Source organism: Nyctibius grandis, chromosome 3 (assembly GCF_013368605.1).
Source record: "Nyctibius grandis isolate bNycGra1 chromosome 3, bNycGra1.pri, whole genome shotgun sequence".
NCBI lineage: Eukaryota > Metazoa > Chordata > Aves > Nyctibiiformes > Nyctibiidae > Nyctibius > Nyctibius grandis.
Genome location: NC_090660.1, coordinates 27,893,542 through 27,916,471, shown reverse-complemented (window position 1 = coordinate 27,916,471; position 22,930 = coordinate 27,893,542). Strand labels below are relative to the sequence as shown.

General features: G+C 43.0%; 1 protein-coding gene across 1 annotated transcript; it reads left to right on the top strand.

Annotated features, from left to right (window-relative positions):
* Positions 1-480: 480 nt before the first annotated feature.
* Positions 481-22,930, top strand: OTULINL (OTU deubiquitinase with linear linkage specificity like). The gene is made up of 8 exons (XM_068396784.1): positions 481-549; positions 12,101-12,260; positions 12,370-12,401; positions 12,500-12,591; positions 16,209-16,358; positions 17,126-17,254; positions 19,274-19,546; positions 20,726-22,930. Exons 2-8 carry the CDS (start codon positions 12,154-12,156, stop codon positions 20,903-20,905), a joined length of 963 nt encoding a protein of 320 aa, XP_068252885.1. The 5' UTR covers positions 481-549; positions 12,101-12,153; the 3' UTR covers positions 20,906-22,930.

Here is a 22,930-nt window from a genome sequence, read left to right as displayed (position 1 = left end):
TTCGTGGCTAGAGTTCAGACGGATGCTGATGACGTTGGTCCCCATTAAGGGAACTGCTGCTATAAAATTTAAAATAACACATCGTGACACCAAAGCAATATCTCTATCGAACTGATTGAGGCAGGGACCGCTGGGGAGATGGGGAGCTCCACTCGCTTCTTACGCTGAGGACAGGCTGAGAGGTGGGTGACAAGGGTGCGCCTTCCTCCTCGAAACGGGGTCCGCGACCACCACCCTGCCTGCTTCGGCTTCTAGACGAAGCCAGGAGCTCCCGGGCCTTCCCACCACCCAGCAAAACGAAAGCAACCCCTGCCCGGCTCCGGGGCAGCGCCGAGCGGCAGCGCCCGGGCGGAGCGGTGCGGCGGAGAGCGGGGCGGGGCGCGGCGCGGCTGGGGGCCGCCGGCGGCAGCAGCGCCGCGGGGCCCCGGGCCGGGCCGCGGGGGCGGGGGGTGGTGGCCCCGCGGGATCCCCGCCCCGGGCGGTGTCGGCTTTACGTTTGTCGCCGGGGTTTGGTCCCCGGGGAGGCGCAGGCGGAGAGCGGCGGAGCGGGTGAGGCGCTGCGGGGGACTGGTGGGGTCCCCGCGGGGTCCTCGCGGTCGCGGCGAGGGTTTAGGTTTATTCGTTGCTTCTTTAATATTATTTCCCCCTTGACTCTTTTGGGGCCGTTTTCCCGAGGCGGCAGTACCCGGAAAGCTGCTCCAAAGGTCTCCGCGGCGGGACCGCCCCGGGGGTACCCCCGCTGCGGTGCAGAGCGCAGCGCCGGTGCGGCTCCGGCGGGGGCTGTGCGGGGGGAGACGGGCTGGTGGGGCTTCTGGGAGGGGTTCTGGGTATTTGAGGTGGGTTTGGGTTTGGTTTGGGAACGTGTGTGTGCTGAGTGTGCTGTTAGCTGTAACATACGTGGGGATCGTCGTGGTTTTAAACCAACGCGTGCCGTTTTCACAGTAGGTGTGCATTTAGGGAGTTGTTACTGGGTTTGGGGGGTTGTTACTTGGTTTGTTTGAGTTTTGTTTGTTTGTTTGTTTTGTTTTGTGGTTTGTTTTTTTCTTTTACTGTGTGGAATCTGAATTTAAACGTTGCAGACTGGCTTCTATTCCCATCAGAAAAGTGAAGGTTTAGGAAGAAGGGGATCAGAAACGAGGATGTGATTCAGGAAGACTTGGGAAGATGGACATGCACTCCTTCTGCTCTGCTTGCCAGCTGCTTGTAGCTCTCAGTATTATGCATCTCTTCAGTCACCGTCAAGTGGCCTTTTAGATTGAAGATGCCATGCCCTACTAGTTTGCTTTTCTGCTGTCCATTTTAGGATACGTTTCTGCTTTGATGGTCACTGGTCCAGCTCTCATTTTGCACTGCCTTTCATACTAACCAACCGGTTTGCTTTTCAGAGGAGCTGTACAAATTGTATTCAGCTTATACTTTCATTTTCTGCAGTGGAGAAAGAACCAGATTTCTGTGTTATTTAGTAAGTGAGTTTTAAGCTAGTGTGATGCTAACTGCTCTATTGCTAATATGTGCAAGTACAGTTACGCCAACTTCCATCCATTATTGCACTGTGGTTTCTGCAAGTGATGAAACAAAGAGGTAAAGTGTGTGAAACAGGAAGAAATGGCCCATTTTGGTTTTCAGGTGCAGAAAACTTCTTTCTAGTCATTGAAGTTTGCTCCTTTAAGAATTTTCTTTCTTTACTGCTGGACAACTAATTTAATTAGGAATTGAAGGGGGCACCATACAGTAAGGGGAAAAGCTGGAATTTTGCATATCTATTCATAATACTACCGGGGTTGTTTAAGTACCAGGTGAAGGGTGTTAAAATTGATTTTCAAGGGCAAAAGCAACATTAAAATGCTGGTCAGCATATTAAATGTAAGTGCTTTTATGGATAAGTATCTGCATTCAGATTTGGACTTCTGAAAAGATTATTTAATTTTCATAGTTCTAAGTTTCTTTTTGCCATTGGGATATAAGTTTTTTTCATTTTGTGTAACTTTTTGGACCAGGTTGCCTGACTACATGGTGTGGATTTTTCCAGCCAGCATCAGTTTTCTGTCCACATTGTTTCTTAGATATGGCATTCAGGTTGAAACCTCACAGCCTATCTACCAAGGATGTAACAACAAACATTAAAGGGTTTTTCAGTAATGTCTGCATTTTTTCTTGAGCTTAATGCCTGAAAATGATTGACCTTGCATGATTACCCAGGCAAACAAGTGTGAGATTTCAGAAATACCTCTATCCTGTACCTCCTGACCCTGCGCAGCTGAACCGTGGGAGTCACAGTGCCAGACTGTGCTAGGGGAGACGAATATGGTTATAATTTAGTTGTTTTGAAACCATGAGGGAATAACCAGGGCTCAGGAGTCAAAAGGTTGTATAATTACACTGCTTTCATTACACTTGCATAACTGGATTCATGAGTGTGATTAGAATTGCATAAAGTTTATTTAAGGAGCTTCTTAATTTCCTCTTGGTTTAGGCTGTGATTTTTTTTTTTTTTAATTACCATTGGGCCATATTAGTGCTATTCTAATGACATTTTTATTCAGGCATTCTGACTTCTAAAGGAGTTACAGTACTTTATAAAGTCAAACACTAATCTGAGTTGTTGTCTGACATCCAATCCTGAATCGCTTCAGGATCAGTTTTCTGCTTTGAGGGAATTTGGCAGAGTACGGTGGACCCACGGCATCCTTTCTGCACTCCTGGGTTGATACAGCTGGCGTGGTGCCAGCACTTAGCAGTAACGGGGAGCTCTTCCCATGTGCTCTGTTGCTGGGATTCCTGGCATGGCAAACACTGGTTCCTCTGTGCACGGTTGCAGCACTGGGGATCAGACAACGATAATGCCAAGACAGAGAAATGGCTATTTATTAACTAAAATGTCAGTGTTTCATGATAGAAAACTGTCAGGACTCGTGTGCTCCAGCCACAGCAACATAAAAGTGGTCAATGACAGTTTAAAGAGTGGAGCTTGTAGCTAGGGATCTTGTACCAGTTCTTAGGTGCCAGAGAGGATTTAGTTTGTATATTACAAAATTTGGTTTGATGGAAAGTTTGGTTTTTTCCCCCATGAGCATTATAACTTATGGTTGGGCTATCTGTTGCCTGATCATATAAAATCATGTCAAAGTTTTGCCCCAGCATAAGTGAGGAAAAAAAGGAGATAAGGGTGTTACTGTCCACTTCTTGAGAAGGCTCCAGTTGTAAACATGTTGTAAAATACTCCAAAACTGCTGCAGGCTACTTTGTGAATTTTCTGAGAAACTTTTATGTGAGCAGCTTTCAGTTTCTTTGCAGCCTTATTCTGTCTTTGTAGTTTCTCCCCATTTTTTCACTGTTGAAGAGCAACACCGTGCAGTTTTGGCAGCCTCAGGATCCAGACCCCAGTGCCTGGGATTCTCTGTAGCCTGTGAGGAGGTGCTGGAAGCTCCTGACCAGGAGAGGAGGTGTGTCTCTAGCTCCTGTCCCCATGTTCCCAGTGAGGACAGATGCCACTTACGCCATGTACCCATGCAGAGGGATGTGGCTAGCAAGGCAACATGTGCTGCCCAAACATTTCTTTCAACAAACATTTCTCTGAGAAGAGGGCTGTGGGCTGAGCAGAAGAGTTGTGTTGTCTTATTTTAGCCACATCACCTTAAGGTGGAGGGCTAAAAATACAGGATGACGTGGCTGTATCTGCTCAGTCTCTAGTCCTGTTGCTAGCTCTGCATGTGGCTTTGGGCAAGACCCCGTCTCAGATTCCTTGTCCATAATGCGTTGCTGAGATTTTTCCAGATTTTTTGAGTGTTTATAGCATTTATGTTTGCAGGGCGGGGTGGTCATGTTGGGTGAAGGGTGCTATGGAAGTGGGAAATGTGTACCATAGCATCAACCTAGTGCCCTGACATGATGTGGTGGGCGTGGGGCTCTGACTGCCATCAAGCCTGCCCTGGCATCTCTGCAGCAAAGGAAGCATCGTGGCAAGGTGCTTGGCACTGCCCGCAGGTTAGCTGCCACCAGGGAAATGCTGGCACGTGCAAAATCAGTCTTTCTGCAAACTTAAATGCATGTTTCAGGTCTGTCTGTGTGATAAAGAGACGTCCCGCTGGTTCCCCCCAGCTTTGCTCTGAGCACAGCTCCGTGCCGTACGTGTGCCTGCGGTGTTTGTCCGGGAGCGACCTGCAGGCGTGTTCGCTGTTCCTCAGTTCTGGTTTTGCTTCGTGCCACTTCCTGCGCACGATTTTCAGCTGTGACATGCTTGCCAAAGGGTGAGGTCTTAAAAATGGGGGATTTCATATCGTCGTAGATCCTTAAAAATGATGCTGCCATGTTCCAAGGTTAGGAACTGTCCAGTACTCTGTATGTCTTTTTCTTTAGTTTACAAGTGAAAATAAGTTGTGCCGCTGCCAAGTGCCAGCCCGTTGAGAAGAGTTCGATATGCAGGGTTGCACTTCACTGTATTTTACAGGGCTGTGTAATTTGTATTTTATGAAGACCTTCCCACGTAACTGTCCGGTTTTTAGGCAGTTCATGCAAATACAGACATGACAAGGAAGCATCCCTTGGCATCCAGATGTCTCTAACAATACTAAAAGTGCATTAGCAACAATAATAATGTGTTTTCACAAGCAGAGAACTTCCACCCAGAATATTCTGGGTTCTTGAATCACATTTTTATGAAATGCTTGTACTAGCTATGACTATCGCACTGAGTGATAGTAACTGAAATTTCAGTTATCTTGATGCAGTCAGTTTTACTTTTCAACATGCCTTTTTTGCTTAAGATTCTAGGCAAGAAGTGTACAGTAATGCACTCTGAAAAAATGGCAGAGGACTTCTCTGTGATTGAGCTAATTAAAAAATGCCACATTGAAACTGTTGCCCTTTAAAAGATAAAGAGAGAGCAGGGTTTATACACCCAGCTGCTTCCATCCTAATAGCAGTAGCTCGGCAGAATAAAGCTGAAGCTGTGACTTCCATCAGGCTGGAAGGGGCAGAGAGATGTAAGACCAATTTGTTTCATTTGCATTCAGAGTGATGGCTTTGATATTTTGCTTTGTGTTGCCTTTCCCTTCTGTTTCTAATCTGTTTTGGAAAGAGGGAGAGAGACAAGTAAAGCTCCCAAGCAGACAGCTGGAATAACTTCTGCAGATATCTGGTGGGAAAGTAGAGGCTTTGTGATCTGATGCACTGCCAGGAGATGTGAATTATTTATGATTATTAATCATAAATTATATGTGATTATTAATCTGTGTGAAAAATACACAACTCTGCATGGCACTTTGTTGCGCACAGAGTCTGGTGTGCTTTTGGAGAGGGCCGTGCTCTGAGGACAGATGTGAAATCTGTGTCATGAGGGTACAGCAGTGAGACCTTGTACGGAGATGGGAGTGACAAGCTACATGGATGCAACCTGGTCAAAGGGGGCTGGCTTCCAGAGCAGGGTCTTTGCAAGACCCTGATGGCAGCTGTACACGCCGCCTGTAAGAATTAACACCTGTGACTGATATTGCTTAGGCAGTAAACAAGCTCAGGTGAGTTGACTTTTTTGTTTGTCATGGGTCACTTGATGTTACTGTTTTCCAGGCTGTCACTTGGGTTAATTGTTTATCGACAGGTAGAACCTTAAAATTCCTTGGACTGTCCTGCAGTGTGTGCCTGTCGAGTCAACCGGTATTTCTTCCTGCTTTCTCCTCTGAGCTACAGCACTTTTGCCAAGGACGCCTGAAGGTGTCAAACCACTATTTAGGAATGAGCCAGCTGGTGACCACTGAGGGGCTAGGGAGTCACCCAGGGCCATCCGTGGGGTGTTTTCTCCCAGGACCGCTGATGGTGGAGTCCGATAAGGAGTTTGTTTTCCTCTATGCTGCTTGCATCGAGATCTTTTCCACGTGGGTTTCTGTTGACATTCCCACTTCGTCAATCCAGGTATCTTCCCCCCTTCTCATGTGCAGTTGGAGGGCTCCTCTGCTTTGCCACTTGCATCCCTCCTCCAGTGACGAGGTGGTGGCCCTTGCTGCGGGTCGTGCTGGAGTCCCTTCCTTTGGGGGGACAGGCAGCAGGCTCGAGAAGGTCCTGCTCTTCTGGGGTGGCAGTGACCCTGGTGCCTGCACTGCCAGGGAGTCAGTTGTGTGTCTAGGCAGGGCTGGGGGTGCTTCCCATCCCGGCGAGCCCTGGGGAGGGGGCAGCTGCTGCTGCAGCCTGCTGGAGCTCTGCCTGGAGAGACCCAGAGGGATGCTGCCTGTGGTACCACCCAGCCTCATCAGTGCCTAATGACTGTGCATCCTTGGAGGGCTGGGCTGTAGGTTCAAGTCTTATGCTGTCTAGCAAACAAAGTTTAAAAAAAGGAGGAAAATAATTCTTACTGCTAAGTAAGACTTCAACTTCTTTTCCTATAACTGAAACTTGAGTCATCTAGACAAATCAACAGAAAAACCCAAGGTATTTATACCACTTAGTCTTTCAGCTAAACTTAAGATGTTCAGGAGGAAAATATTTCCTTTACTGTGTCAGTTTGGATTCAGTGCAGAAAAAAAAATGATAAAAGACATTTTGAAGAGTTGTGTTTGCAAATAGATAAAACCAGAAACAAACATGAGTGGCTTTAGGGATGATTCAACATGCAACTCAGCAGCAGGCGCAATAAGAATCCTCAGAGTGGGCTTCCTTCAAGTAATAGATTTAGTGCATTTACGTAAGTTCTGTTTGAAGTGTACAGGCATTAAATAGCAATTTTGAATGAGGATGGATTTTTTCCACGTTAAAAAAAAATAATAATCATTGCTAGCAGAAATTTCAGACGGTCCTTCTTTAAAAGGCGGTTATTTTATGTTTTCATTGTTTTTTACTCAGGAATAGGAGCTTTAAAGAGATACTTGTTTTTTATGGCATGAAGTGCTTTTTACATATTGCTCTGGACTCTCAATTCTCTGAAGGCTTCTCTTGTGTTTTTTTCTTACATAAATGGAAGTGTAGCTGAGCTTTATTCATCTGAAGGCCCTGGATGAAGCACCCTGTGCCTTAAAAAGGAAGCTGAATTATACAGGAGATCAAGAACTGAACTTCCCTTTTGTTCTTGTAGGAATTTGTATAGAGGGAAATGGCATGTGCAGATTAGGGCATGCATTAATATCTTGAATATATAGATGAAATTGGTTTTGTAAAGGTAACTCTAATAGCATATATTTTAGATAATCATGCAGTAGGTAAGAATGCATCATGCTTGTTGCTACAGAGTAGGAGTAAGTGTCACAACTGGGTAGATACGTTTACAGTAGCAGTTCGGGTCCTGTTGATGATCAGCAAGTCCAGAGGAGGCTGCCGGTCTTTCTACTCTCTTTTTCCTGAAAGACCTTTGCAGAAAGGGGACAAGGGCTGAGAGAGCACTTGGGATTCCTACGCAGGACAGCTGTGTAAATAAAAGCCTTTCTTGCAAGTGATGGGCCTCAGTGCTACCAAAACTATTCCGTTTTCTAGGTAATTGCGTGATTCTAGTTATGGTTTCGGGCTGGGATTCTCTTTGTTATTTTTTGGAGTAGAGGTCGGGATCTGATCAGCAGACATGGTTGAGCTTTTGATAAGTCACGGATGATTACCATCTTTGCCTGTAAATGATTCTCTTTTTTTTTTCTTATGCCAAGTAGACATCCTCATCTCTAGTTGTATTAGGACAGGTGAAGAAGGTTTGCTTAGCAAGTTGATAGTGCTTTGCTCTGTAAAGGAAGGGTTTCTTAATGAAATAGTTATTGAATCAAGCAGTTCCCACATACCTTGGTTTGTGCTTGATCTGTTCTGGTTTTGGTAGTTTTTCATTTTTTTGGTGTGGCGCTGAAAATAAACTGGGAAATCAATAGCTTGTAACTTGGCATTACTTAAAAACGGCACATTTCTCTCTTCTAAGCTGTTATGGGGTGTAACTTGTTGTAGGTATTGAATTTTTATAATTAAGAGCTTTTTGTCTCCCTCTTGGTTCAGTTGGTTGAGATGTATGTGCACACGTGTGCATCTGTGCATCATGCTGATGCCTGCTCTATAAGGATAAATTTTCTTGTTTGCCCTTAAAAGAGGGACTTAGCCTAATTTATAACATACCTCAGTACTGATACTACATAGTCTGGAAAAATGTGATGTGCAACTGCAAAGAGAGCTCTGCAGGCACACACTGAACACAGGCAGCCTTGGACATCCATGCCAAGCCTTGCATCTCTCAGTTGAGGGGTCTCTCTTTCTAGCACTGGGTCCAAGAGAGGAGGGAGAAGGAGGAATATGGTTGGGCAGCAGAAGGGCTGGAACAGAGGAATCCCAAATTCTGTCTCCCTCTTTGAAGGAGGGGATACCTGCTTTTTGGGAACTGGGAACAGAGTGTTGTGCGATAGGAGTGTGAAACTTGGCCACTTTATGGTAACAAGTACTATGTCCTGCTTTCAGTACCAAAAAGACTGTGAAGAGGAATGTCCTGAAAAGAAGTCACATGGTCAGCTTTTAATTTTGGAAGATGCTCTTGTTATCTTCCTGATGGCCTTGTTACAGGGAGGGAGGAAAAAGTAAAAAGGTGAATGTGCCATCAGGCACGCTGGAATATTGGATCGTGCTTCAGCGCTGTGTACAGTGCTGCCTGCTAGTTCCCAAGCTGATCCCTTACATTTTGCATTTCATCAGTTATGCATTTTTAAGGTGGCAGCCTCCAAAAAAAATTGTGAGGGAGTCAAATGTGGGGCTAATCCTTTAGAGACTCATATTGAGTTACTTGTGAAAGAAGCAGATGTTGCAGATGTCTCTCACTCACCTTTTTTCTGGCCTCTTTTGTTGTTTTTTTTTCTTTTTTTTTTTTGTCTTCTGTGTGTCTTTCCTGCTGACTTTGTCGGGGGGTAAAAGCTTAAGGTTTGGCAGTAGCAGGAAGCTGATGATGTGGCATGCAAAGAAAACACAGTGTACTACTTGCATTGTAAGATAAACACTGCTATCAGCTCTTACTGCAGCGCTGTTCAACCTCTGTTCATCCAAATTTCTGCTTGGAGCTGTGTTAGAAGTCCCAGGGCTCCGTTTTCCTGCATGGGAGAAGGGTGGGGTCTCACTGTCCCCGCGGTGATGCTTGTGGTCTGTCTCCAAAAAGATGTTAGCCCAGCAGCTGGTTGCAGCACTGAAAGATTGTCACCATCTCCTGAGGAACAGGATGAATTGTGTCCATATCCCAGGGAATGGATTGGGTTTAAAAATCTGTGGGTTTATTTTACTCCCCCACCACTGTGTTATTAATTTAATTGCTCTTCAGTTTCTGAAGAATTTTGGGAGGGGGCGAAAAGATCTATTTTAAACTGCCCTCTTCATTAATTCATCTCTTGTTCATGATGTATTTTTACCAGCAGCACTTTGTGTTCCAACTGCCACTTCTAAATGTAATTTACTTGAATAAAAGACGTAATTACATTTCTAAGTGTGTCATAAGCACCAAAAGTAGTAACTGAATCAAGAAGTGCTCTTTGAACAGCAGCTATCCCATGGCAGGAGGGAAGGTTTATGAAGTCCAGGGTATGCCGTAATACAAGCGTAGCAAAAAATACTCAAAATCACTTGTTTGCAGGTTTTCCCATCTCCCATTAGTTTGTTTTTTTTTTAAGGGAAATACCTATTTATAAATCCCCTATATTAAATTAAAATGGATGAACAATATTTAGTTATCTCTTGTTCTCTGACACTGATTTGTGGTTTTTACTGAAACCAGTAAGCCAGTGCTTCCCAGCGCTCCTTGAAGAATAGTTGCTCATGCACCTGTTAACCATGTGCCCTGAAAGGGGGTTTGCTGGACTCCGGTAGGTTTTTTCAGGATTAATATCATCAAAAGCTTTTCAAAAGATTGTTTGATTCAACTTAAAAGCTCACGCTGATGCAAACCTCTCATCTTTTTGCCAGTAAAAAGGGGTAAAGGAAGAAATTTTGCATTCACGTGTATTCCTGGTACTCACTAAAGCAGAGTATGTCATTTGAACAGATGGACCAACTCTCACTTTTTATCGCCCCAGTTTGTTTGAAATTAAAAGAGGGACCATACAGTCATTTTAAGTAATGAAATGAAAGTCTGCTGCATCTTCCTTTTGATACTGTATGTATAAATTGCTGTTAACGAATTACGTTTGAATCATCACTGTGTTTCATACAACAGTGTGACAGTATAAATCCAGAATATGCATTGATCCATGAGCTGAAACACATTCGTAAGCCCTCAGGTTCCATTCTAGTTAGCAGAAGGTTCAGTTATTTACAGTCTGCTGAGGCTTTTTCAATGCCGATGCCTTTATCCTAAAGAAGACAGAGAAAAAAAAATCGCAGTGGCTTAATTCTGCCAGGACTGTTGTCTGTTACTAATTCTCAGTTGTTATTCTCTAGGTAGCAGTTTGGGTGCTTATTAAGGATGTGCCTGTTGGTGTCCATGAGCAGTAAGTGTGTGTGTGTGTGTGTGTGTGTGTGTGTTCTGTAAGTGGGAGTGTCCCGGTGTTTCCATGAGCAATGCCATTTTCGAACCTTACAGCTGATGTTTTGCTGTCTGTTACTTGGCATCAGTAGTAAATGCTTCCTGCAGCTTCAGAATTTTGGTCTTTTTGGTTGCAGTGTCTTGCTTTTTCTCTACTCAGCATGCACAGGTGTAAGCCCTGGTCGTGCCAGGTACGCACACGTTACTGCAGCACGCGAGTAGAAGCTGACAGAAGACCTGTCTGTTTTGTATGAGAAGTGTTCACAGCAATACAAGTTTTGTGTAAATGGGAACTAGCACCCCAAAAGCTTCTCCGATTACCTCTTTAAAGTTTATTAACACCTTTTCATTTACATCTCTTAACCTGCCTTGTGTTCAAGGGAGAGATGAGGTTTGGGTCTTGCCTCTGGACAACTTGCATATGACATCCTGTAATAAAACTTCAAACAACAGAATATTGGAAAAGGCCAAATATGAGCAGTGCTCTGTATATATGCAACAGTGCTTGTAAAAATGTACGCGTAGTTGTTTATCTTGTTGCCAAGGTTGGGATTCATATGTAACTCTACGACTGGAGAGCTGTCCGCAGTGCATGGGCTTAAGCTCCTTGGAAAACTTAAGCCCCTCTAAAATTTCCTGTTAAAGCCAGGAGGGGCAAAAGTTCAGCTGACATAAAACTGTGCTGAATGAGTAATTCCCTTTGTGGACTCCCTGGAGAAGGATCTTTTCAGCCTTCTCTGGAGATGCCTTTGTAAAAAGTTGAGTTCTCTTAAAGTTTTGTACTAAATCAATAAATAAGTTAATAGAACAGTTGTTGATCATAAACTCTGGGTTCCCTATAGTGAAATTTCAGCCAGAGGATAAATTTCTCACTTAGGGACCAGATGCTGCCTTCATGAACTATTCAGTCTCCAGGCCCTCTCTCAATTCTAGTTTTTCTTATCAACAAAAGACTACCAAAACCTTCCCCAACCCTGCCTGTAATGCCAAGAGAGCGACAGAAACGTGTCCTGGTTTATGTCTGTGAAGAACAGTGAGAGCACCCTCCCTTTGTGATGAACTCCTGAGCTTTCTACCAAATCCCCAGGGAGGAGCTTTCTCCCGAGTTTTAAATTGACCCTAAACTTGTCCAAATTGAGGCGGGAACATTCCTTTAATTCCCCCGGCAGTCGCATGATGCTTAGTCAGCTAATATTGCCTTATATGGCCCATTTGTAGACTACAACTCCCAGGAACCTCTGGTCTTTAAAACCTTGATTAATGGCGAAGTGATGACACTACAGGTCTCTGGATCAGCACAACCTGAAGCAAAATTTTTTATTTTTTTTGGTTATTGAAGAGTTGCTTTGATATCAGTCTTCCTGTGAAGCCCTCCACTCAATTGTGGCTATGTATCTGGCCTTCACTGTATGGAGGAAAGCTTGGAAATGTGGTGAACCACATGCAACAAAACCTTAGAAACTTGAAAAATTAAGTATATAAAGTATATATATTAAGTTTATAAAAATATACTGTGCCTTTTACATTTCATGTTTTGTGTTTCATTTGTAGCGATATCGTACTTGTATGATTTTTTTTTTTGTAATAAATAGAAACAAGTATTGCAAAACAGTGACAAGATTTTTTTCCTCTCTGCTTTTATCCCTGTTTCAGGAAGGCATGAGGTGCGGTTCTGGACAACAGCTCCCAAGCAATCCTTGTGTCTCATGTGGCAAAAAGTGAAAGTGAAGCTAATGCTAAGCATGTCTCTCCTCGTTGCTGTTTTTTGGTATTGCAGAAGGCTATACAGCTTTTTAGCACAGCTACTGAAGCGGTAGGTTTTTATTATGCAGACTTTAATCCTCCACGCTGTTGCTTATTTCAGTAAATATTGACCTTTGACAACTCCTCTTTGACACCTGTTTTTATCATTTGGATTTCAGGTGGAGCAACTACCTTCAGAGAAAACTCATAAGTAATCTTTTTGTTGTCATTCTGTATTCATTAATCCCCACCACCATTTAAATGCAGAGCAGCAGAAGGTAACTAATCTGTGAATTAATCTTGATTTAGGGAATCTCAGTGTGCTGACAGAAGTTGATCTACTTGGTTACAGTGCGAGAGAGTGGAAAGGAGAAACAAAGCAGGCCAAACACATGAGGGAGGTAAGAGTTAAATTTTAACCTCTGCATGAGGATGGGGGAGAAGAGGTACTGGGAAAGGAATAGCACTCCCAGCGCAAGCAGCTGCTGCAGCTAGCAGAGCCTGCTGCACCGTCTGGCTGAAGGAAAAGCAAAAGGGACAGCATGAGCATGGGTTTAAATAAAGACTAGAGTAGAGCAGGTCAAAATGTAGATCAGGTTTTAGTCCTGCATCTTCTCCGAATTCCCCCCTGTAGCACCAGTGACCCAGGCAGCTGCTTTAATGGGAAAAATCACCCCCAGCGCTACAGCCCAAATAACTTGGTTTTAGGCACTGTCTCTTGGCCAGCCTTCGATTTTAAGGTAAAAACTCTCATTCCAGGGAGGAATGAAGCACACCCATTTCTCTGAAGGTCTGTGTGGCAGCAGCCAGTGCTTGGCCCCCTCCCCAGCAGCCGCCAAGGCCCCCTGCCCGGCTGCACCAGCTGCAGCTGGGGGCAGGAGCTCACGTCTGACCTGTGCCAGGTTAGGTCAGTGCCCAGCGGGCAAGGACCCACGTGCTGGCTGGTGGCCATCCCCTGCCTTCACGCAGAGCCTGTCTGCTCCATCTCTGTGTCCCGGGCGGCACTGCCGTGGTGCTCCCTCCCTGTCTGAGGCACTTCTGCACTGGTGTCTTCCCCTGTGCCGGGCAGGACACACACAGTTTATCTACACCCAGCAACTCCTGCTGCCTCATACCACACGTAGCTAGGACTAACAAGCTACTATTGTCACAGTTAACGTCCTCAGCACCTCAGTCAGCTTCTAAGGGGTGGCTGGAGACAGCCCTGGGCTGCATGGGGACGTGACAGCCTCTGCTGCTTGTAGGCATCAGCTAATCCTTGGTGCTGCTCTTTTCCAATTATCTTCTTTTTTTTTCTTGTATGGGTTTTTATTCCTTTCCATGTAAGGTTTTTTTGTGTGTTTTTTTGTGTGTTTTTCTTTTTTTCCCTCTTGTATCTTTTGAGCTGCTAGCTACAGCTATCTTAATAATTATACTTCTCCCTGAATTTTTGCCTTGCATCATTTCAGCTGAAACAGTTTCTCACAGCTTAGTAAGTTTTCTTCATAACTGTGAATCAAGGTGACAAGAGTTGTGCTTCACCGATCTGGGCTTTGGCTCACGGATAGCTGAACTCCTGAGCCAAGGGCCTCCTAAGTTCATGGTTCACCAATGCTAGATACGCTGTTTTCTGTCAGCTCACCAGTGTGATTTTCAGTTGCATACGTTGTGTGTATGTACTTACACCTGATAGACAGAAATGGCAGCTGCACTTCCCGCAAAAGATGCATATTACTGCACATGCAATGGGCTGTTGGCAGCTATATCTCGGTGGCTGTTAATGGAGGTAACATGGCAGAGGGCATGGTGGGAGCAGTGGTGCCCTCCAAAGGGCCCTGACCAGTGCTTGAAGTTGGAGCAGTACTACAGAGCAGTACTACATTATACTAACTTGTGACGGGGATGGGCCTCCAGGAGCAACACGTGTTTTATGGCTCTCTGTTTTATTGTGTTAAGCCTTAGTCACCAAGGTGAGCTAAAAGACCATGGGCTGGATCTTTACTTTTCCCATAAAACTTCTAGCTAAAGTAGCTATATCAGTGGTAGAGTAGTAGTATCTGTTAAAGCAAGCTTAGACTCAAATCCAGTGAATCAGCTGACTGTGACATTACATCCTTGTATCATCATAGTGTGGCATTTCAGAACAGCACAGGACAAATATAGCACCTGGTCCATATTTCTGATTATCTGATGATGGTGGGAACACTGACCATGAGATGCTGAGAGAGATCAAAAAGCCGGTGGTAATGAGAGACACCGCCTGGCCATCTGCACTGGACAACAGCTGCGGGGTTGAATTTCAGGGTGCTGCTAATGACTGTTTCATGGATCATCTTTTCAGGGAGCTTTAGGAAAGGAAGCAACCCTTGCCTTGGTACTGAGTAGTTCACAGGATCTGCCTCAAAATGATGTTTTCTAATTTCTATTGCTGTTCTCTGGAACAGGAGACGGCGCTTGCTTGTATTCAACATCCATGTAAGAACAACAAAGCAAAATATCCACCTTCAGAAAGGTCAACTCCATAAAAATGAGGAAGTATGTTAAAAAGAACTTAAAAGAGAGATAGCTAAGAGACTTGAGTATTTACAGTCGGTGTATTTGACATATATATTGCTTTAGGTCATGGTACTGGAATCACAGAGCAAATGCCTACCGAGAAGGACTTAGGAAAGGGCAAAATGAAGCTGATAAGGCTAAACAGCAGCATGAGGGAGTTATGAGAAAGAAGAAGGTATTATTTAAAAAAAAGCTGGAGTCATGTCCAAATGATGAACAGAGAAAGGATCCAGCTTTGCCAGATTAAATGAGGGAACACAGCAATGCCAAAAGTGCCCAGAACAACACATAACAAGGCCAAAAGTGATTTTGAGAAACAAGTAACAAAAGACAGCAAAACTTTTGATTAATTTGCAAACACATACTAGGCAACAAGCCTTTCAGAAAATCCATGAGCCTGCTAGATAATCAGAGCTGAAAAGGAGACTCAGGGCAGTCTAGTGGGTTATCACAGGAAGGAGCACATGTCAAGATGAGGTCTCATGAGATCCTGAACCAGCCTGCTGTGCTTGCTGTTCCCAAAAGGGGAAGTCCCTTGCTTGTCCTGTCTCTCCCTCTTCTTCGCCTCATTCTAGCTGAACAGTCCCTGTCCCTTTTTTGTGCTGGCTCTTACATCTTCTGTTGGATGTGGTTCACCAAGATGGTGAGCTGATAGAGACACCTGATCTTGCTGGAGCAGCAGGAAGCTCCCCCATCAGGAAGGATTCAGTAGGCTTACGATTATCACAGCCAATGCAAAGTAATAGTAGGGGAGACTGTGCAGCCAAATGGTGCTGGGATGGGGCAAGAAAGCAACTGAGGTGAAAGAGGACCAGGAGTTGAGACCATCTTCCTGCCCCTTCAGGATGCAAACTGTGAGACTGATGCAGCAGCCTGCGTAACTACAGAGGCCTCTTTCTAAGTTAATTCTCTGCCAGTTTATTGACCTGAATTGTCTTGCCAAGGGCTCAGATGAGAGCTAGAGGTAATGCAGGTGAAATACAGGGAGTGTGTAACTGGAAGAAGGGCCATCTGCTTTAGCACAGAGCTGCCAGATCTGCATAGCCTCAGGTCACCATTGCAGGTCAGTGTAAGGAGATGTTTCTGCCAAAAGGAGTTTTCTCCAGACGCCTATTCCTGCCCTTTTGTTGCCCCATCCCATGTATCAGCACAAGTTGTGACGTGGTCGAGGCTAAAGCTATTATGGCAAACAAGTCTTTGCTGACCTTTTCTGCTTTGGTTGACCATGTGAATGTTTACACTAGCAACAGTGCAGAGACTGGAGCAAGTTGCTGGGTTTGGAGAGAGTGCAGAATCACTCTTAAGGGGCAGTGCCAGCGTAAGGTGTTTACAAAAACTATGAAGTTAGAACATTTTTGTGTATATAAAATGTATAAATATACTTGCTCTTTCCCCTAGCCCTGATGAGTAATTTGAAATTGGACTCCAACCTGGGTTTGGTCCGAGATTTAAAATGTTTATTGCTAATTTTTTTTTTTCCTAGGCATATGAAGAATTGTTTTGGAGCTATCATATCAAATATCTGCGACAAGTCAGGAGGGACAACTATTGTGTACTAAGAGCAGTGCTTTTTCAGATATTCAGCCAAGGCATTCCTTTTCCATCATGGATGAAGGAGAGAGATATATTAAAGGTAAAATTAATTTCCTAAATGAACATGGTTGAGACCTTGCACTGCAGAAGGAAGCTTTGTTCAATGTGAAAACTGATGTGTCTGATATGGAAGTAGAGAAGAATCGTTATCAGAATTTAAAGAGAAGTTTTTCAAACTCTTTGAACTACACTTAATTGAAAAAGTGTTCCTGATCTAAACGTACCAAAGTGAACGTGAGTCTAAATGGTAAAAAAAAAAAAAAAAAAAAAAGTGGATGGATAAATGGATATTTGAACCTTCCTCATCTACATCTGTGCAGAATCTAGTGGTTCTCTTGGGAGCTGCTGAGCGTATTGCTGGAGCAGCAGGAATCCTGCCCTGGGCTCCAGGAGCTCCAGCAGGAGACAGCGGTGAGGAGGTGGGGAGCAATAGCTGCTGCCTGTGGGGATGCGTGTGCAAACTGGAAGGTGTCTGTAACCCTAAAAGCCTCACTGAGTTTGGGTATATCCAGCTTTTCCAGAGTGTGGGTTATATACTTGGCTGAGAGCATATTTTCCTTTTTTTTGGCTGTCCCTGTTTTAAAAGTTTCTCAAGGACTTGGCAGTCAAATGGAGCTTCCTTCTTAACATTTGAGTTGTTCTGAAGGCCATTTATATTTTTTGTTTGAATTGTACAACCAGAGGATAGAACCACATCATAAATTAAAATGTGTGTAGACAAGTTTATATAACTTTATATTCTACTTCTTGTTATGGTTATGATCTCTATTTAATTAGTTTTTGGTTTTGTTTTTTTCTTTTCCCCAGCTCCCTGAAAAGCTTTTGTATTCTCAAGGTTGCAACTGGATTCAGCAATACAGTTTCGGGCCAGAAAGATACACAGGTCCCAATGTCTTTGGGAAATTGCGCAAATGTATGGAGACATTAAAGACTAATGTGAGTATTTAGGAGATGGTTGCGGGGAATAAAAGCACCAAGAAGTGAGTTGAGACAGAGTTAGGGAACTGCTCCTGGTTACATATTTCTGTGGCAGTCAGTTTCCCTCCCAGGTGCAGGGAGCTGAGCTGATGGGCAGGCCATGGCCGCTCCTGCAGGGTAATCCTGTTTTTAGGGTTCTACTAGGTTAAGTCCTCAGGGTCCCTCTGAAAGTTAGGGAGGCCATCCTCCCCACAGCTGTTACTATGTGACTAGTTGCCCTTGCTATCAAGTGGCTCCTGCAGCATCTCATCATTTTGATTAAAAATAACAACAAGCTGTATGAGATCCCTGGATTGCCTCCCCAAATGGGAGGGAACAAATGAACAGTGCAATTTCTACTCAAACTATTGTCTTTCCTTTGCTCCCCTCTCCATGAAACGTTGTATTTATCCAGTTTTACTATAATTTCTTTCTGTAATGTGAAGCGTTTGATTACAAAGACCTGTCCAGCCTCACTGCCCCCTCTACTGAGCATATCCAGATTGTCTACGTTCCCAACCAGGAGTGTAACTCTTATTTACATATGTAAAACTTGGGGAGTTTTAGTAGCCCCAAAGCCTTCTGAAACAGAGAGCAAAAATTGGCCTGACAAGACATTGCACCTTCCTTGAGCTCCTCTGCGGTTTCTGCATGTCTGCAGTTGCGTGAGTGCTGGACTGTTCCTGTTTGCTGTGCCTCAAGTTGTCCCCAGCACACCACCACCCTCTCCTCGCCATCTTCCTCCTGCCCGGAATTTGCTTTGTATGCTCTCCTCAGTCACAGTCATCAAGTGGATACTGGTATTTGCTGTACCAAGGGTTTTGGCCAAGATTAGGTTGAAACCCGTCTCTGAAGGCATCCGTTATCCAATATATCAGATCTTAAACTGTCATTTTTAATTCTACAGTATACCTTATAGTTCTGGGATGTCTTACCACACCCACGACAGCTTATTTTACTGGTACGCATTTAAACTAGTTGCTTTTATTCCTTTTATGTGGCCTTATGTATGCAAGCCACAACTCTGTAGTTTTAAACCCGGTTATCAGTGATAGTAATTGTTACTTAAAGAAAAACAACAAACCACAAATAGACTTATTTAGCTCTAGAAACAAAGCATTAGTAATAAAAAGAGGGAATTAAAACAGAGATCTGGTCCTTGTCCCTTGCCTGCAACCTTGCTGTGCCACAGTGACAACTGCCTGTCTTCTTGAGACATGCCTGGTGGTTCTTGCATGCAGTTATCATTTTGTTCTGGTCGCTCTTTGCTTTTGCCAGTGTTGGGTTGTTTTATCGTGTTGTAGTTCTTTGTAAATTGATATTAGTCCCTTAGCATGAAGCGTTTAAACTGGATGTTTGAACAGAAAAAAGTTTCAAGTCAGCATGGTAAACAAATTCATACACCTAACGAGGTTTTGCAGAGCAGCTATATTATGCATTATGCTATTATTGGGCATGAGGTCTAGCTCCCAGCTTCATTTTATTTTTATGAAGATGCTGTTTGTCCAGCGAGATGGATTTTTGCCTGTTTCCACTAACAGGGTTCTCTGCTGCCTTTGCCTGCTCCATCGTCATCTTGTGGGCTGCTGCCTGCAGATGCTGTTGTGCCTGGGCCATGGTGGTGAATAGGTGCTTTACACTTAGGACAGGCTTTTCCCTTAGGTAGTAGAGGTCCTCTTGCAAAAGGGCATTCGTGGTTCATCCACTTGGTCTTGTTTTTAACCTGTAAGGACAGTCTTGAGGAATGCATGAGGTGATGGGGTATCTGTGTCTCGATTTAGTATTCATGGGTAAGTTAGATATTTTTTTTTTGTTGCCATTGACAGTTTATGGCCACTTCAACATTCAAGTGATACTAGCACAGAATTAACTGAAATTAATTTGAATCTCAGTCATTGAGCATCATTGTACAGACTGGCAATTGTTCCTCTTTTGGAATCTTTCATCTTAAGCAAAATTCCTAATAATTTGATTAATATTCTTCTGTGTGCTTTCTAGTGGACTGAAATAAGTGCTACTAAAGATCATGAAGAAAGAGGAAACATGTGTAATACACTCTTTTCTGATGAGAGTAAGGAGCACAGACTGTATGAGGCCATAAAATTCATCATGCTGTACGAAGTTGTGGAAGCCTATGAGCAGATAAAGAACAGAGAAGAACCTGTACACAACCTTTTTAGCCTTCTCCTTGCTCGTGATTCTTCATCTGATCCTTTGAGTTTCATGATGAATCGTCTGAACTCCATAGGTGACTCTATTTGCCTAGACCAGGTAATGATATAAATGAAAAGTAAATCACAAAAGTTATTCCATCTCTGACATGATTAAGTGAATATATCATACATATCCATGATAGCTGGTCTATTTTTTTTTTTCTTTAGGATGTGGGGAGGTGGACTGAGGACAGGCATTTATCTTCCAGGAAAAAAACCTGTAGTAGGGTAAAATGGGGTGCACAGTTTTCTTGCTGGGCCAGAAATAAGTGCTGCAAGCTATCAGTGAGACATAGTTTAGAGCAATGATGCCTTTGATATGTAAAATAATCTTAGATTATGCAGATTTGACCTGTTGTTTCGCTTTTCCTATCTGTTCCACCATGTCAAACCCTCTATCATCGCTCTACTTTTTCCCCTCTCTTTGGTTCCCATTAGATCTAATATCTGTTAAGAGTAGGTAATGAGAACTCTGTTATTGTTCGCCTTTGTATGGTGATTTTTTTTTTCAATTTTATATTTAGCGAGGAGTTAAGTACTGACATCTAAGCTCCATACTGCGACTCTGCAAAGAGTTTCACTTTCCAATGGGTGAAATTATTTTTTATAATCAATTTCAGTTATCAAGTCAACTGTTAGATGCTGCAGTCACCTTCAGGGAGCAGTTTGATTATAACTGGGCTCGTTCTGCTCTGTCTGGCTCTGCCCAAGGATGTGAGCTTTTTCCAAAGCATTTTTCCAGATTAATCAATCCTTTGCAAGAAGTGTCAATGAAGATGCCAGTTCTCAAGTTTCATATACATGAAGTACAAGGAAATTTTTTTTCTTTTTACTATTATATTTCTCTCACGTAGGAAGTGATCACAAGGTGTCAGGCTTCCCATTTTTCAAGGTGTATGTCAGTCTTTTAAGAATAGATAGTCCCTTCGTGCACACCACTAGGCAGTGTGAGCTGGCTTTGGGAGCAGGTTATGTATTGTGTCAGGTGGAAGAAGGATGTTTCCAAAGCATCAAGCATTAGCCAGAATATCCTCTACATTCAAAAAAGCAGTGGAAGGACTGTTGGAACATTGAGAATAGCCTCAACCATTTAATTTTTTTACTTCACTTACAAAAAGGCCCCTTTTATTTCTGTCTGCTGTTTTGAAGGTAGGTGACTTGCCTTAACTTGGATTATCATTGGTTTAGTTTTCTAGGTCTAGAAATAAAATGTCTTACAGACTTCTTTCATCTTTAGGTTGAACTGTTTCTTCTTGGATACTTACTTGAAGTAAAGATAAGAGTTTACAGACTGCATAGGTTTAATACTGAGGAATTTCAAGTAAACTATCCAGATGAATACCGAAGGGAATGGAATGAGATTTCTCTCCTGACCGAGGATGACCGCTACTATCACATTCCCCTTTACAGAACGTGAAGGACCAATGACTTTTTTTCTTCCTTTGTATAATATAGTGAGTGACCAGTTCCAGTGAATTAGGTTTCTAATTGGCAGCAGTAAGATTTTGAGAATGCTTGTTAATAATTACAAAATGATCTATGGGTTTATTGTGTAAACATTTTGCTTTCCCATTACAGCTCAGCTCACCACCAGTCAGCCATAAAAACTATAAAGTATTTTGCTGTATTGTTTAGGGGGAAAGTGTCATATCTGAGGGTTGTCAGACAAAAAAGATTGGACTGCATGACAAAGAAGGCAAAGGTAATGCTGGGTTTTCTCTTGCTAGCCGAAAGGTTTATTCTGACATCTCTGGATGGGTTAAACTCAAGTTCCTAAAGCAATTACTGCCTTTCCCATGTCTGTCTCTAGCTAGGGAGGATGAATTACAGAGGAAGCAACTCCCAGGGTCCCGCAGATTATACTCCAGGCATTAAACTTGCATCGGCTTGGGTCTTCCTAGGACGGGAGGATGTAAACTGGGGCCTCTGCATAGCTGCTTCAAATCCTGTTTGGCTTCCCCTGTTGCTGGAACACCTCCCTCCAGGGATGGGCAGAGCAAGCAGCTGCAGGCTGTACTTACCTTGGGCACGTGAAATGAAGCTGTCTGCACTCAGTGCTGGTATCTGAAGGTGAAGAAGTGTTACATAGGGGGAAAAAAACTCAAAACACACACACAGAATTGAATACTGTGCCAGATGAATGGAAGATCTACTTCAGAACTGAGGAAAGTGCACAAGCTTTTCCAAACCTACAAAGGGCAATATTAATTACTAAGTAACATGACATAGAGTTCGACCCAGTAGCTGTCAATGGTTTTTGTTAACTTGTAAATCCTTTAAGGGCTGCCTTCAGCATTACCTGCCAAGATATCAAGATTTGCTTTGCAATTCATCTGAGAACGCTGTGCACAGAATACCTTCACAAACACTGCCTTTTCAGAAAATAGTAATTTTCTGTGCATTATGTGCATTTAACAGTGCATGTACATGTTATATCCTCTGTGTATATATTAAAATCTTTACATAAGATAGCTATCTTTAGTTTAGACCTCAGTGTTTGAAGAAGTCTGTCCAGGACAACTAAATGAGATTTACTTTGTTACATGCAACATTTTTCCTAGTTCTGTTTTCTAAAAGAATCGATTGTGTTTTGATCCTTTCTAAAATGAAGGGCCTTCATTTGAACAAATATTAAAATGATATAGCAGATCTTGCAAAATGTTTGTAAAAAGCTTACAGTCCCATAACCACGTGGTTGTATTGAAAAAAGTGGAGTTTTATTAAGAAGCAAAGCCTTGCCTTTCCTTATGCTAGAGCTGTGGGGAGAGGCAGGTTTGTTTTTAACTCCTGCAAGAGAAAATACAAGCCAGTAACAACAATGTGAAGAGGGCCTGCAGGAGCTAAAGCAGTTGCGAGGTAACTAAATGGTAATGCCTGGAGTGCACAGAGAGCACTCGGTTCCTTCATGTAAAGGAAAGCAATTTTATCCCTTACAGTCCTTTTATTGTATGTATATGTATATATATTTATAAACACAAACACCTGAGTTCTGTACTGTAACAGTTTTGTTTCCTGAAAGTTTTTAAGTTCAGTTTTGCTCAATGATTTGTAGCTTTTAATTAAGAAGGCTTGATACCTATAATAATTTCATCTCATCAAAACCTGCAGATCAAATACTTTATTTATTAAAAGAAACTTTTTTTCACTGAATAATTTGTTTACTTTAGATTTGGTTCTGCTCTGCATGGGGAAATGTTATAATGCCTGAGAGTAGGGTATTGCTATCTATTTTGCATCAACAGTAACAGTTACAGCTATCAATAAACGTGTCTATATTTTATTCTTGTTTTGGTACAAGCAGACATACCAAAAAAAAGGATGTATTTTTATAGGGGGCTTTTTAATGGTTTACGTATTATTTATGGACAGAAATACAAAAGCATTACAGCTGAAAGTGTTAAATTGTCAAAATGTACATTTTTGTAATCTTGAGCATATTAAT